The sequence below is a fragment of the Amphiura filiformis genome, chromosome 13, assembly GCF_039555335.1.
Source record: "Amphiura filiformis chromosome 13, Afil_fr2py, whole genome shotgun sequence".
NCBI classification, from domain to species: Eukaryota; Metazoa; Echinodermata; class Ophiuroidea; order Amphilepidida; family Amphiuridae; genus Amphiura; species Amphiura filiformis.
In genome coordinates this window covers 59,780,227-59,795,312 of record NC_092640.1, presented here as the reverse complement: position 1 = coordinate 59,795,312, position 15,086 = coordinate 59,780,227, and the positions used below count along the sequence as shown (strand labels likewise).

General features: G+C 38.5%; 1 protein-coding gene across 3 annotated transcripts in view; it reads right to left on the bottom strand.

The window, feature by feature from the left end:
* Positions 1-6,024, bottom strand: part of LOC140168593 (epsilon-sarcoglycan-like) — a 189,333-nt gene extending 183,309 nt beyond the window's left edge. For all 3 annotated transcript variants that reach the window (XM_072191995.1, XM_072191996.1, XM_072191994.1), the window contains exons 1-4: positions 5,720-6,024; positions 5,033-5,152; positions 4,419-4,570; positions 3,281-3,353 (exon numbers count right to left, since the gene is read on the bottom strand). In XM_072191995.1, the coding sequence (XP_072048096.1) occupies positions 3,281-3,353; positions 4,419-4,570; positions 5,033-5,152; positions 5,720-5,738 (364 nt within the window). In that variant the 5' untranslated portion in view covers positions 5,739-6,024. The remainder of the gene's footprint in view (positions 1-3,280; positions 3,354-4,418; positions 4,571-5,032; positions 5,153-5,719) is intronic.
* Between the last annotated feature and the right edge of the window lie 9,062 nt (positions 6,025-15,086).

Genomic DNA, 15,086 nt, shown 5'->3' with positions numbered 1-15,086 from the left:
ACAGGTTCCCAATTTCATTTCACCCCTCACCTTGGCTCCTGGAGTCCCTCAGAGTCAGGACCTGAGCCCTACCCTTTAGTTAGCCCCCTCCCTTGCTTTGGGTTCCCAATTTCATTTCACCCCTCAGCTTGGCTCCTGGAATCCCTCAGGACCTGAGCCCTACCCTTTAGTTAGCCCCATCCCTTGCGCATAGGTTCCCAATTTCATTTTACCCCTCAGCTTGGCTCCTGGAGTCCCTCAGAGTCAGGACCTTAGCCCTACCCTTCTCGTTAGCCCCCTCCCTTGCGCACAGGTTCCCAATTTCATTTTACCCCTCAGCTTGGCTCCTGGAGTCCCTCAGAGTCAGGACCTTAGCCCTACCCTTTAGTTAGCCCCCTCCATTGCACAGTCACAGGTTCCCAATTTCATTTCACCCCTCAGCTTGGCTCCTGGAGTCCCTCAGAGTCAGGACCTTAGCCCTACCCTTTAGTTAGCCCCCTCCATTGCACAGTCACAGGTTCCCAATTTCATTTCACCCCTCAGCTTGGCTCCTGGAGTCCCTCAGAGTCAGGACCTGAGCCCTACCCTTCTCGTTAGCCCCTCCCTTGCGCGCAGCTTGGCTCCTGCAGTTTCTCATTTATGACAAGTCTAGTTATACGACTGATCGTATCTTTTATTTTTGAACTCAGTGCCAACTGTGGTTAACCATTACCGTGATGGAAGGATATTTTGGGGAGACTTTTGATACTTTGCCAGGCGATGACTATACCTGGTTACAAGCCTTTATATTAATACCACAATATCATATTGTAAACCTCATATGTGGGTGGTTCTATGAAATGAACAGAAACTGTGTCAATGTCTCCAACTAGCGAGTTTGGTCAATGTGCAACATTTCACACCAAAAATTAATTCTTGGCAAGTTTTACGTTTGGGTTTCTCTATGGTTCAGAAATTAAAAATCAAAAGATTTTGGACTGTGAGACTAAATGATGAAGCACTCAGGAACCATGCTACTTTTGACTTTAAAAAGTATGTATCAAAACTTGTGAAGATTTTGAAATCCTATGCAGACCCCCCCTCCTGACTGAAACTCAGTCAAAATAAGCTTAAGATTTATCCGGCCTGAAGATTAGATCTAGTCAGAGTTTTCAAACTTACATAATGAAATATTTTCACTGATTAAAGTGTTGCTCACACAATTCTCTCAACTAATGCTTTTAAAACATATTTTTACCAACAATTAGGGTATTTTCATAATTTTTTTTTTAATGGGAGGAAAACCAATTAAATGAGTTATGCGCACAGAACTTTCGAGACATACTTTTTCTGCCTAATAAAGCCCAGCATCAGCGATCTTCCCCAGACATCACAAAACTAATCAGAAGAGACATCAATCCATTGCCCACCAGCATTTCATCACACACTTTTGGATAATTTTAAACTTGTCACCAAATCAACATTGTCCAGATACTGGTCACTCTACAGGTAGTAGGCAGATGATATAAACGTCCCATAGAGAGTCTGGGTTGTATCCCACAGGGATGGATGGCCATCAATAGTGTTGCCATAACATTTCAATGCCAAGGCGCTTGAATTGGCTCGATAGGGACGAATGAATGACTTTCAAGCAGCCCAATTTTTAAGATTCCAAATAAGCGTCCAATACTGGATATTTGGGAAGTTTTATCCGAATTTAAAATATAAATCATGTAATTGGGCAGAAAAAGCAGTAGACTTAAACATTGCCGGCACTTGATGGGAAGTTACTGACTGATCAGAAGTGGTAAAAAAACTCACTGTTTTTGCAATCACAAGCTCAAAACCTTTATAATTCGGCTAAATTGAAAGGAAAATGCATCAAATTACTGCCGCCGCCTGACACTTGCATAGTAGCCCAATTTTATTAAAGTAGCAGCAAGGTTAATTGGCAAGTGGTTGCCAAGTAGCCCAATTGTGCGCCTAATGTGCAGTGTTAGCATCACTGGCCATCAAGGAAACAGTAGCTGATATATGATGGCTGTTTGAAATGATTACAATCAATCAAAAATTGTCAAAATTGACAAATTCTTGATTGCCAAGTGTCTTAATGTGAGTCATTTGATAGGGTTACAAAGAACCAAGGGCCAAATTTGAAGAAAAAATATTTGATTTGCTAAAAAAAACCCGCTAAGATGATATCGACTACTTAAAGTACAAAAAGGCTAACTGCATGGGCCATCTGGTGCATAAAAGGTTTAACCACCTTTGTTTAACCTCAGCAGTTTAACCAAATATTTGTGCACCAATCAGTTGATATAGAAATGCATGAAGTTAACAGAAGCCGGGACATGTACTGATCTTAATAAGTTGTCACATATTGGAAATTAGAAGTAATTGTTTATCAGGTTTGTGTACTGTCTTGATGTGAATCAGTGAGTGTTACCCCGGAGTGTTACATCCCTTAACAGTAATTGACCTGGATCAATCAAAAGTAATGAAGCTGACCAAAGGTATTAATGTACATACTATAATTGAACAAATTAGGCCTATTAATTTCAGGGGTAATAGCGGTGAGGACCCGGGGTGAGGATAAATCTGGGGGTGGAACTTAGTTGAAAGAGGGTACCCCGGGGATGTGCGGCAGCTTTGGGTGCATTTTCAGGATTTTTTGGTATAACTCTGCAGATGCAGAAAAAAAATCTGTTGTTATTAAGCAAATTTTAAGAAAAACATTTCCAGAATTGGGCAAATTTACTGTATTTTTAACCAGAAATAGTACATATTTTTCATCAAATTCCGGGGCATGATTTCAGAATCCCCCAGGTGAACATCCCTAACTATCCAATACAAAATGAAGTACCCCCCTTCCATTGATCAGACAGGTACATTTGTCCAAACATTAATAGCTTTAGATTTATATGTATCCCCAGGCCTGCAAAATATGTTTTCTGGCAAGAGATACATTTCCCTTCAACTTAACAAGATTTCCCACCATTATGTATCTCCAGAAAAGCAAAATTTCTCTATAAATGACCAAATTTCAAATGATTGCCAAATTACCTATTTTTTCCAGGCCTGCATATCCCTAGATCTGGTAATGTCACCATGGTAACAACTGAACTGAGTTTCTGTCTGTTGACAGGTAACATATTTCATATCCGTAAATGACTGACATGTTGAAATCTTATTACTTATCTGATATATTTGTTTTTTATAAGTCGTTTATCCAGAATGTTGAAGATATGATCCCCTCCCTGGATTTGTGAGTACATATATGTGATATAAGGAAGAGAATACCTTCTCGCATATTATAGCGTACCTGCATTTTCCCTCACAGCAATGTCCAAAAGAACTCTTGATGTTTCGTATGTATAGGTATTCAGCCCAACAATCTGAAATCAAAATTTGGAAGATCATGGAGTGTAATACAACAATTGCAAGCATTAGATAGTACTGTGATACACATCTTTACGAAGGAGAAGGGGAGACTTGGGCATGACAGTGTATACAATTTCATACATGTAACAATAATTTTCATAACAACCCTCTAACAAGTGTCTTCTACATATTGTACCAACAAAATGAATCCCTAAACAATAACATTATGTCAAAAGTTTGCTCCACAAACATTTACAACAGAAACCCAATTAGACTAAATGAACATTTCTTCATATACACACAGCCAAATTAAAAAGTCCCCACTAATTAGATCCCCATTTAATTAGAGTCTGATGAGTAGTATGGCAAAATAATTTATATAATAATTTTCTATACACTTTCCTTCGAAGGTTGATACCAAATTTGATATCAAAAGTTTAAAAGTGGAAATTCGTGCAATTTAAAAAATGACATAGGGAGTTGTATCACGCGGGGGAGCCAAGAATTACATCCCCTGAATAGGCCGGCAGGTTAATCGATAATAAACCACCTCTTCTCAACATCAACACATTTACACGCATCTGAGAGGTCTAATTTCATTGTCATTAAAGGTTTACCCAAGCATGTCAAAATGCAAATCAAATACCCTGCTTATTTAATTGTGCACAGGCAAGTGTACAATGATTCCTGTACGGGTTGCTTCGGGTCACATAATAAAGCTGATACCATACATTTGCTTTTGCATGGCCTATTCGTAATTTGTCGATTTTAAAATTGCACAAATTTCAAACAACGTTTCCTATGCACACGATGATTAAACTTTTGATATCAAATTTTGTATCAACCTTCGAAGGAAAGTGTATAGAAAATTATTATATAAATTATTTTGCCATAAACTCATCAGAATCTGATTAAATGAGGGTGGAACTAGTGGCGACTTTTTAATTTGGCTGTGTTTATATTAAGGGAACAGATAGCAACATTTGCACAGTATACACAGGGTTGTTCACCTGCTTGAATTCAACTCTCTGGTTAGGTTTCATGTCAAAATCAAATCTACACACTCACAATGAACTCACCTCCAACTCTAAATTCCCTACATTATCATTACTTGGTGTTCCATACACATAACCTACACCCTCTGAAGGATCAGTCTGTCTGTAGTTCAACCAACCTGGCAAGCCTGGTTTGCCAATTAGGGAAGGCTTGAAAACAATTGGATGGGCGGAAGCTGAAACATAATAAAATGTAGATAATGGTAATGATATAGCTGCTATTCATGGTTACCTGTTACATGGGACATCTGGGTTTTAAAGTAGGCGATTTCAAAGAGCATAACATGGAAAAGTCCATCAGTGTGGGAGGCTGGAGCACCAATAGTACACAGAAAATTAATCAGGATGCATTTCAATTAATGAATTCTGATTCTATTTAAATTATAAAATACACAAGTTAGTGCCCGTAATTTGGCTTTACATGTATGAAAAAAACATTATAAACAATATTTCAGTGCAGTGGTTGTAGTCCTTGCCCCTATAATATACATATCTTACTTCTCATCAATGCGCTATAATTTTTGAGAAAAATGCAAAAATAGGCACAAAATTGGCCAGGGGTGTAGTACCCCCTTAAACAGCTGCTTTTCAATAGTCAGAAGGTGCAAAATCAGCAAATACAGTAAGATCATACAAACCTGGTGAATACTTATCAAAATAGTTGTCCTTGTTCAATGTATGATGGAACAATAAATCTACAGAAGCCTCTTCACATAGAACGCATTGTAGTAGATGAACTACAATCAACCAAGGTGTCGCTGAAAAACAAAGGAATGTGGTACAATATAAAATTTAAAACCTCAATTTAATCAACTCATAGGTAGATCACAAGTCTTTTTGTAGTAGTCTATGATACTCCTCTATGTGGTTTATCCCTTATAATCTTTTTTTTTCTTGATATACGCGATGTATAATTAAAATACGCGCTCATCAAAGGTTTACTGCATTTGACTATAGTACAAGTTTAGTTTGTATGTGTGTAGATTGCAAACATAATGGGCGAAGTATGAATGAAGGGTATTAGAGTCCCAGGTTCAAGCCCCGGTCATTCCAACATCATGAGGCTTTTTCATGATAATCATAAATAAATTATGGATGTGCACTTGATTTATTATTTACGATCCATGCTCGCTTTTGCAGGTTTTCTCTGGGATCTCTGGAGTTCTGTTTCCTCCTGCTTTCAATGTTTCCTGCTTTTAGTTGCAATGCAATATGCCATTTGAAAACTTTAATCTTTATAGGCCCTAGCAAATCTTTAACTTTCACTTTCATGGCCCAGGCCAATCAAAGGTACACATGATTGTTGTTTTAAATGCAAAACTTACCTTGTTTAAGAATACACATCTTGAATTCTTATTGTTGAGTGGAGTTGTCAAAATTGTTCTGCAGAGTGCAGCAGTGCAGCATGCATTTAATTTTGTTAAATCATGATTGAATGCATCAGCATCACAAGTTACGTCGGCTCTATCAATTAGCTATCATCTCTTGTCCGTCGGACCAATCTTATATATTTCAGGAAAAGCTCATTATATTTCACAAGCTTCCATTGGCAGTGATTGGTGACTTTTCATTGCCAAAATCCAATTCAGCATCAATGTTTACATTTTCATCTGCATCCGAAGTGTCAAATTCAAGTACCCACTCACTCGCACGGCAATGTTGCTAGTATATTGTTCAAAATTTATATTATTTTGATGATATACGTTACCAATTTTCATTCAAATCCATTTGTCTAAAATGGTGTTACTTAAATCTTGTCAATAAAACATTTCAATTTGTAAAATAGAAGCATTTTTGAGGACAATTAGACATTTAATTACTATCATTATTTCAAAAAATAAAAACGACGTTTGTTGACTTGACATGACCTTTTCATGACCCAAGGGGCGATCACACAGGCGATTTCATTTGAATGTAGGAGAGTGTACATATATAATAGACTCGAAGAAAAATCTTTCTTTAGCTTTAACATTCTTACGACTAAATTATATTGCAGAATAGCTAATTAAAGTAGTTAAAAGTGTTTCAAAATAACAGAAAGCAGTTCAATTTTATAAATTTTGGCCATACATCAGTAATAGTTTCTTCTAATCACCTATTTTAGTAATGTAAAAATCCACCTGCTCCTTCATCCATATCAATTATCGGTCCAGTTTCAGAGCAATTGTTGTACAAAACCTGATAAAAGCCAATTGAAAAATGCTAATTTTAATTATTTCATCATCATCTTCTTTTTCCTCCATCTTCCTGGTTTGTGAGAAGACAAATGTTTGTTCTTCTTGCTAATTTAGAGTCAAGAAATTACCATACTGGTCAATAAGCTTCAATAATGCCACCCAAGTTTAAATGTCAATAATTTTTGGTAGACAATTAGCACCTTTTACGCCCAATCAATACTGATCATTGTTTCTGCTGGTACGCGTCTAAACAATTGAATCTTCTTTTTGGGCCATAGTCCTTCTTTCTTTTATTCATCCATTTTTCTTTTCCCTTTTCTTTCCATCTCCGGGCTTTCTTCCTTTTCCTTCTTCCTTTCCTTCCTTCCTTCTTTCCTTCCTTCGTTCTTTCCTTCCTTCCTTCTTTCTTCGTAGAGTTCCTACCTCTGCAGCTCTGTCTCTCTATATAGGCCTATGCATATCTTTCTTCAGTTTCTTTCTTCTTTCTTCCCTTTACTTGTAATTCTTTCTTTCTTGAATTTTTCTTTCTTTCCTAGCCTAGTTCGTTCAGGCTTTCTTTCATACTTTCTTTCATTCAGGCTTTCTTTCTTTCAGGCTTTCTTCCTATCTATCTTTCTTTCTTCAAGTTTATTTCTTCTTTCATTCCTTCCTTGGGCCCGCTTCATTCATTCATTCCTTTCTTCCTTCATTCATTCCTTCCTTCAATCCAAAAGCTGGTTTGTTGGGTTTCATTTTGGGACCAAGTACCAATGATTTTCATCTAAACATAGGCCTACCTTTCTTAAACGTCTTTTGGTGAAGCATTTCATAGACTTATAGGACAAACTTTATCACTAGGATTTAGAACTGCCCCAAAATATAACTGTAGGAATGGCAATGTGATTTGCTCTGAGGCGCCCTTCTAGTGCGTTTGCATCGTTGTAATATGGGGGGGGGGAAGTGGGGCAAATTGGTCCACCTAATGTCCCATTTTGCCCCACCAGATTTTACTCGGCTATAATATTAATACCCGACAACTTGCGACAAGTAAAGTGACCACTACAAAACAAAATAACCAAGAGACTTACGTTTCACAAAAATTGGTGCCCGTCAGCCTCCAGCTTCATTATTTTATTAAGGTGTCTTTAAGGCGTCCCATTTTACCCCACTGCAAAATTTTTCTGTAATTGAAGCTGGGGTAAAATGGGACAGCTGGGGTAAAATGGGACGCCATTGATTTACTATGGGACTTTTTTGTTGGGGCAAGATGGGACAGTGCGAGTTAGCACACAGTAAATCAATGGCGTCCCATTTTACCCCAATTTGGAATATTTCTAAAAGAAAGCTTTTCTTATAATTTTCGAAGAAAAAAGTTACAATTTTTGTCTTATTTAATTGAAAGGGTGGCTTAGAAGTTATTTTTTAGTTTGAGAAACACTAATCCGGGCCATTGATTCAGATATTGAGCCACAAGTCGTGACCTCTGCTTAGACATGACAAAAAAATGGAATACTTATTTTGATGTGTTAAGCCCTCAGAAGTTCCTGTTTAATGAAGAATGGTACTTTTAAACGGTTGGAAATATAAATAGACATTATATCAAAGTTCTTTTGTTGCAAAAATGGGCAAAATGTGACTATTTTAAGGTATAAAAGTATTTCCGAAATCACTGTCCCAAATTACCCCGTGTCCCAATTTGCCCCAAGTTACCCTACCAAAAATACACTGTGAAATATTTAGTATGAAGACTTGATGAAGTGCTTTAATTACATTAAAATTTCAGAGCTTTCCTATAATTATCCCGGGAAACCTTCTTAAAAGTTACTATAAGTATAATATCATGATATTATGTCATATTTTTTTGGTAAAGAAAAATAAAATTTAAATTTGACCGAAATCATATTATTATGGCTTTAATTTAACTAAATAGCTTTTGATCTTTTCAAGAAGTCAAGCCATGACAGAGCACGATGAATAACTGAATACTGACAACATGTTTTGCCTTTAGTTATTAAATGAAAGCCTAGGCTGCAAGCTGATCTTCAATCTCCTGTTCATGTTGACACGATGGTTGCGATATCACCTTGAGGTGTATATTATAGGTCATTTTCAAAAGTATAAAAAGTCCCAAAAATCAGGTTTTTACGCTTCTTTGGGGGGGGGGGGCGTCAAAAAAGGTCAAAATTTTGACAAGAATGTCCTCCACATTCATGTTAAAAGGTCCACTTTTTCAAAATCCACAAACTCCCCTCCCCCCAGAAAAACCTGCAAGTTGGTGAAAATTTGAGTATACGTTTAATCAACTTCATTAGGCTACATGGACAACTCTCTGCAACTTTGAAAAAAGTGTAGAGGAGCATAGACATGTACCTTTATGTGAAATTTTGAGCAATTTTATTAACGCATTTTTGCCATTTTTGCCAATGCCAACTTTGGTCATTTTCCAAATTGACATGATGGGATTTTGGCCTTCAAATCAACATAGGAGAACATCAGTCAGCCGTTTTTGGCACCATTTTGGGGGGGGACACCGTGGTGTTTAAAGCATTGAGGTAGGGTACATTCAGCGAAGATATGGGCCTAGCCTATATTATTGCAAAGCAATCGGTAACTTTTTGCGGCTTCGCCGTCGGTCAAGTTTAACTTTTGTCACTGAGGAGTAGCTCTGATCTCTTACCTAAGAATGAGACACTGTAGGCCGCCCGTTGTCTACTGGCTCTGAAAGAGCCGTTCACTGAAGACTGCCCTTGTCAACAGAGAACATGCAGACCGGTCTGCTTGTTCTCTGTTGACAAGGGGCAGTCTTCAGTGAACGGCTCTTTTCAGAGCCACCAAACCTTTTACATTTACAGATAGGAGCTGATAGGCGAGGTCTGCTTGTTCTCATGCTACTAAGTATATATTTCACACTCTATTTTTGGTAACCCCGTACGATGCAAACGCATTAAGATCTTCTAAAAAAAATTAAGGGCGTCTCTACACTCTAAGAAATAAAGGTTCTATAGAACCTTTTTTTGTCCTCTCAGAAGAACCCTCCTTCTTGAACCTCTGAAAAAGGTTCTTTAATTTTTGAGTACCCTTAAAAGTTCTCTAAAGAACCGAAAACGGTTCTGTATCACGTTTTTGGAGCCATTTTCGATGGTTTTGGAACCACTTTTGGATCTATAGAGAACCTCCAAGGGTTCTCCTGAGAGGACAACTTAAGAACCTTTTGAGAACCTTTATTTCTTAGAGTGCAAGAGCAAATCGCGCATTATTCTCTGCTTGTTCATGTCCTGAAGAAGTCAGAGCTACTCCTGACGAAAGCTTGACAGTTCTAAACTTGTCCGACGGCGAACCCGCTAAAAACTTACCAATTGTTATGAACTCTCGTCGTAAAAACTATCCCACAATTTATTGCAAAGAGTTTGAGTAGGCCCTACTTTAACATAATGTAAAAGCTAACCATATAATACACTATTGGAAGAACTACTAAATTAGCTTTGAAATATTACGGGGAAAATTGGATAGGCCTACCTCATACGCGTACGGTATGTCTTGTTTCAAAATGAAGTCATATTGAAGGGGCCCAAGATCAAGATCAATAGTTCTCCTATATGAATCCATGGCAACGTTGTAAATTTTTCCAAAAATATAGCATTTCTACTAAAATATCGATTAAATAATCCTCACACGACATTTTAATCTAAAAATCCAAGCAAAATTTAGACCTACTTGGGCGGGCTAACTAGTCCTTCTTCGCTAAATGAACATTATTTTATTTTTTGAAGACTATATAGGTCTTATCAGAGAAGATGTAATGAAGCTGGTCTTATTAAAGCGAGATACCCGGGGACTATTATAGGCCCACCCTATGTTTGAAGCACAGTCATATTTTGCATAATTATGCTAATTTTGGTGAAAAACAAAAGCTCGATTTACTCCATTGTACACCTAATAATAGTAGGCCCACACAAGCCTGAATTAGCTGCCGTAGTGCACGTTAGAATATGACCGTTGCTAGGTCAATTGGATCACGCTTTCTTTGTTACGAACCACTGATCGAAATGATCGCAACACAAAGCCTATAAATGGCATATAAAAATTCGGAACAAGTGTATGAGCCCAGGCTTGGAGCAGTAACCAATGTGCACTATACGACAGCGAATAAAAACAGAGTTAACAGCGCCCTCACTGACCACTGTCTCATAGTGCATGCATACTACTTTTGATGCAAGCCTATAACATTTTCACAAAAACGCTCACAAATTAAACGAACATTTTGTTTTTCATTAAAAAAAGTTGCACATTGTGTTTACTAAACATACAGGTACATGTAGGCCTATATGTCATGCAATAAGACATTATCCTTTGAATTATAAAATTTGTGTTTGATGGAATTTGAACTGTATTGGATTTTAACTACTCCTGATTCCAGAAAAATTATATCCCTTTTGGAATTAAATTATCTTGATTTGCCAAATTAATCATAGCTAAATCCTAACCCTTTAATCACAAAATTCTAAGAATTGGCACAAGTCTAAGCATTAAAAATCGTAAGTAGGCCTATAGGCTAAGAGCTGGCTTATACCGGTAATTTGAATATTTTATGTTAATTTTGATAATTGGTTATGAAAAAGATTCGAAAATGTGTTTTCCAAAAATTAGGATGCATAACTTGAAATTATTCTTTGGACAATTCTTTAGGCTTGATTGTCACAGCTTACGAAAAGGCCCTAAAACGCATGTGGGCATTAGCGCCAATCCGGCTTCAATGTGAGTGGGGGGGGGGGGGGGACAACCCGCCTTGGATTGCCAAAAAGTGGCTGAAAAGAACAAAAATGAAACATTCCGCCGAAAGGTTGGGGGGCACATCCCTCTGTCCCCTGATCGGATACCCATGATTGGCCGCGTGCCCCCGTGCCGGTCATGTCCCAATGGGCTATTCCAGAAAATAAATGCACACCCCCTATAGAGGAGTAACTTTTTAGTCAAGGAAATGTCTGGATTTCCAAGTCTGCTTTATGAAAACGACTGGAATTCCAGTTGCCAATGTTGCTTGAAAAAGCTTGGAAATTAAATAAAAGAGAAATCGCGGAAATGTCTAAAATGAGCTCTCAAATTCAGGATTTCGGACTTTGGGCTATTTTTCTGCTGGATTTTTTCGCCTTCGGACACTTTAAAAGTCTGGATTTCCAACAGTCAGGACTGGACAAAAAGTCTGGATATCCGAACTCCTCTATAGGGGGTGTGCATCTATTTTCTGGAATAGCCCAATGACACATTGACACTACGCCAAATTATGTCAGTAGCTTATTGGGGGGGGGGGGCTTATTGGGTCATCATATGGGGCACAGTGTCTTCGACCCTATATCTTCATGGCAGGAATCGCCATGGTAGGTTAAATCCACAGCCACGATTAGCCATTTGGTTCAAACCTTTAAAGCTCTTTTAAACTAATAATTAGTCGAGGGACATAACTAAGGCTACTCACAATAGCCGGGTAATCGATCTTGGTTGTGCGTGATTAAGCTTGTATACCCCATTGAGGTCAATGGTCATCGACTTTTATACTGCCTACAGTGAGTGCAGCTGTACTACACGCTGCACGCTGTAGTCCATAACAGGACCAACGCAATATAAAATGGTCAAATTTTGAGTTCAAAGCGCACGGCCAATTTTCAAAGCGCATTCTAGCGACTATCATATCTGTTCAACACGTATTTCCAAGTTTATGAGACCAAATCTGGTTTCTTGAGAAAAAATCATGACGGGAGATATTCATCATTTTCTAACCCGGTATCAGAAGATTTTCGTCTGATATCAAAATCGTGCATAGCAATTCACGTGTATCGATCCCGTGTATTCATTTTAGTGTCCCTTCTGCACCAAATAATTATTAGCCAGGCAGTGTCGGTGTGTGGGGGTACCGACCATGATTGGGGGCACCAGGTCTGACGGAGGGGGAAGGGACCCCGGGAAGGGACAAACCATTTTCCGGCGATTTTCCAATGAGATTTTTTATGAGGGCACGTGCCCCCCTGCACCTATGACGCTACGCCTGCAACAAGCTGTACGGTACATTTCTAATATTTTTTACTTTAGGTCTTTGGGGTGGATAAAAGTAAATCCTTCCCAAGCCTTTCGGCCCATTGGGCGGCGCCTTTTTTTAAGGCGTAGCTAGGGGTGGGCAGGGTGGGCGACTCGCCCACCCTGGAAAAATCTGGGGGAAAATTTTGGAGCGAGAAGGGGAAAAAGAGAAAGGAAAGGGGAAAGAAAAAAAGAAATGAAGGGAAAAAGGAAGGGAAAAAGAAAGGAAAGAAGGGGAAAGGAAAGGAACTAAGAGAAAAGGAAAAGGGAATGGGGAAAGAAAGGGTCAAGAGGGAAGGAAAACCAACAGAGAGGAAACCTAAATAAATAAAAAAGAGGGAAATGAAAAAAACAAAAGGGAAGCATAAGAGAGATGGGGGGAAGGAATAGGGAAAAGGGAACGAAAGAGGGGAAAAGAGGAAAAAAAACAACAACTTGCATGCGTATTATGGGGAAGCAATTCATGCACAGGGGAAAGGAGTGTATAGGGAAGAAATTGAAGAATATGAAGAAGGACAGGGAATTTAAGGAAGGGAACGGAAAGCGATTTGAGGGGAAGTAATTTAAGTGAGTGTAATGGAAGGGGGAGGAATGAGAGAAAAGGGAAGAAATTGAAGAATATGAAGAAGACGGAAAGAGAAAGAATGGAAACTTAAGGAACAGAAGGGGAATGGAAGGGGAAGGAATGAAAGAAAGGGGAAGAAATTGAAGAATGTAAAGAAGAAGGAAAGTGAACGAAGGGGAGGAGGGGGAAATAATTTAAGTGAATGTAATAGCTGAGACGAAAATACCTTAGGTATTTTCGTCTCAGGTAATAGTGAATGTAACAACTTGTTAAACCAACTCAAGAATATTAGTATTGTTTTATTGTATTCTTCTTATATACATTGTAAATTCATTTTTGTTTCCTTTCAGATATTAATTCTAAAATCAAATTTTTTACATGCCAACATTTTCACATAAAACATTACAAATGTATGCAAGTAGGCTTCTCCTCATGGTATAAAAATGCCCAAAACCCATTACCCATTAGGGGCCCTAAAGCGGGCCCTTTCAGATAATTTTAAAATTAACACTTTACATTTTTACATGCCAAAATATTTTCACATAAAAATGTCACAAATGTATGCAAGGAGGCTTCTCCTCATGGTATAAAAATGTCCAAAACTCACGAGCTTCCGGGGGCTTCGCCCCCCCCCCCGAACCCCCACCAGGGACCCTAAAGCGGGCCCCTGGATCCCACGCCATGGTGGTCGCCAGGGGCGTAACCAGACCTGACCTTCCGGGGGGGCAAGATTGAAAAATTCCCCAATTTTTGACCAAAAGTAGTAGTATTTATGTGCGCATCGCGAGCGGCTTGCCGCGAAGTGATAAACGGGTGGGGTCCAGGGGCAAAGCCCCGGCGGGGGTCAGGGGGGCGGAGCCCCCTGAAGCTCATGGTTTTGGGCATATTAGAAGCTAAAAATCCAGTGTTCAGAGTAGTATAGATCTTCTTCCTCTTTCTTTCCTTTTCTCTTCTCCTTCCCTTTTCTCTTTTCCCTTCCCCTTTTTCTTCCCTCTTTTTCTTTTCTTCTTTCCCTTTCTCTTCTTCCCTCTTTTTCCCCTTTTTCTCTTCTCCTTCCCATTTTTCTTCCCTCTTTTCTCTCCTTCCCCTTTTCCCCTTCCCAATTTTTTGCTCTTCTTCCCAGTTTTTTTGTGTCCGGGGGGCAGGGGGGGGCAGGGGGGCATGGAGAGGCACAGACTGGGCAGGCATTATGCACTAAATACATTTCACACCAACAAACTCATGGGCCCCAAATAACACATAGGCTCCAGAAGATTTTTAATATTGGGGGGGCAAAGTTTTTGTCTGCTCCGAGGTGCGAAAAAATTGCTAAATGGGGTGGGTGCGAGGGGGGCATCCCCCTCCTGCGCGATGCATAGATTTTTACATGAATTGTACCTTACATTTTGAATTATACCTAAAATTATGAATTTTATCCTAAAATGATGAATTTTACCATAAAATTATGAATTTTATCCTAAAATTATGAATTTTATCCTAAAATTATGAATTTTATCCTAAAATTATGAATTTTATCCTAAAATGATGAATTTTACCTTAAAATTATGAATTTTATCCTAAAATGATGAATTTTACCTTAAAATTATGAATTTTATCCTAAAATTATGAATTTTACCATAAAATTATGAATTTGACCTCAGATTATTGGGGCGGGGTACTTGGGCCCCCCCTCACCAAAGGGCCGCCCCCAGGCCCCCCAGTTCCGGAGCCACTGTAAGTGTAACAGATTTGTCACATTCCAAACTTGTCCTTATTTTTTAAACTGTTAATTTAATATGTAGGCCTGCTTATACTAAACCAAACTATTTGCAAGTTTGTAAACAATTTTAATATAAAGTTTGAACGCCTTAGTGAATTTTGAGCAATTTATTGCTTTGTTTTGCCAGCCAACTTTGTCATTTG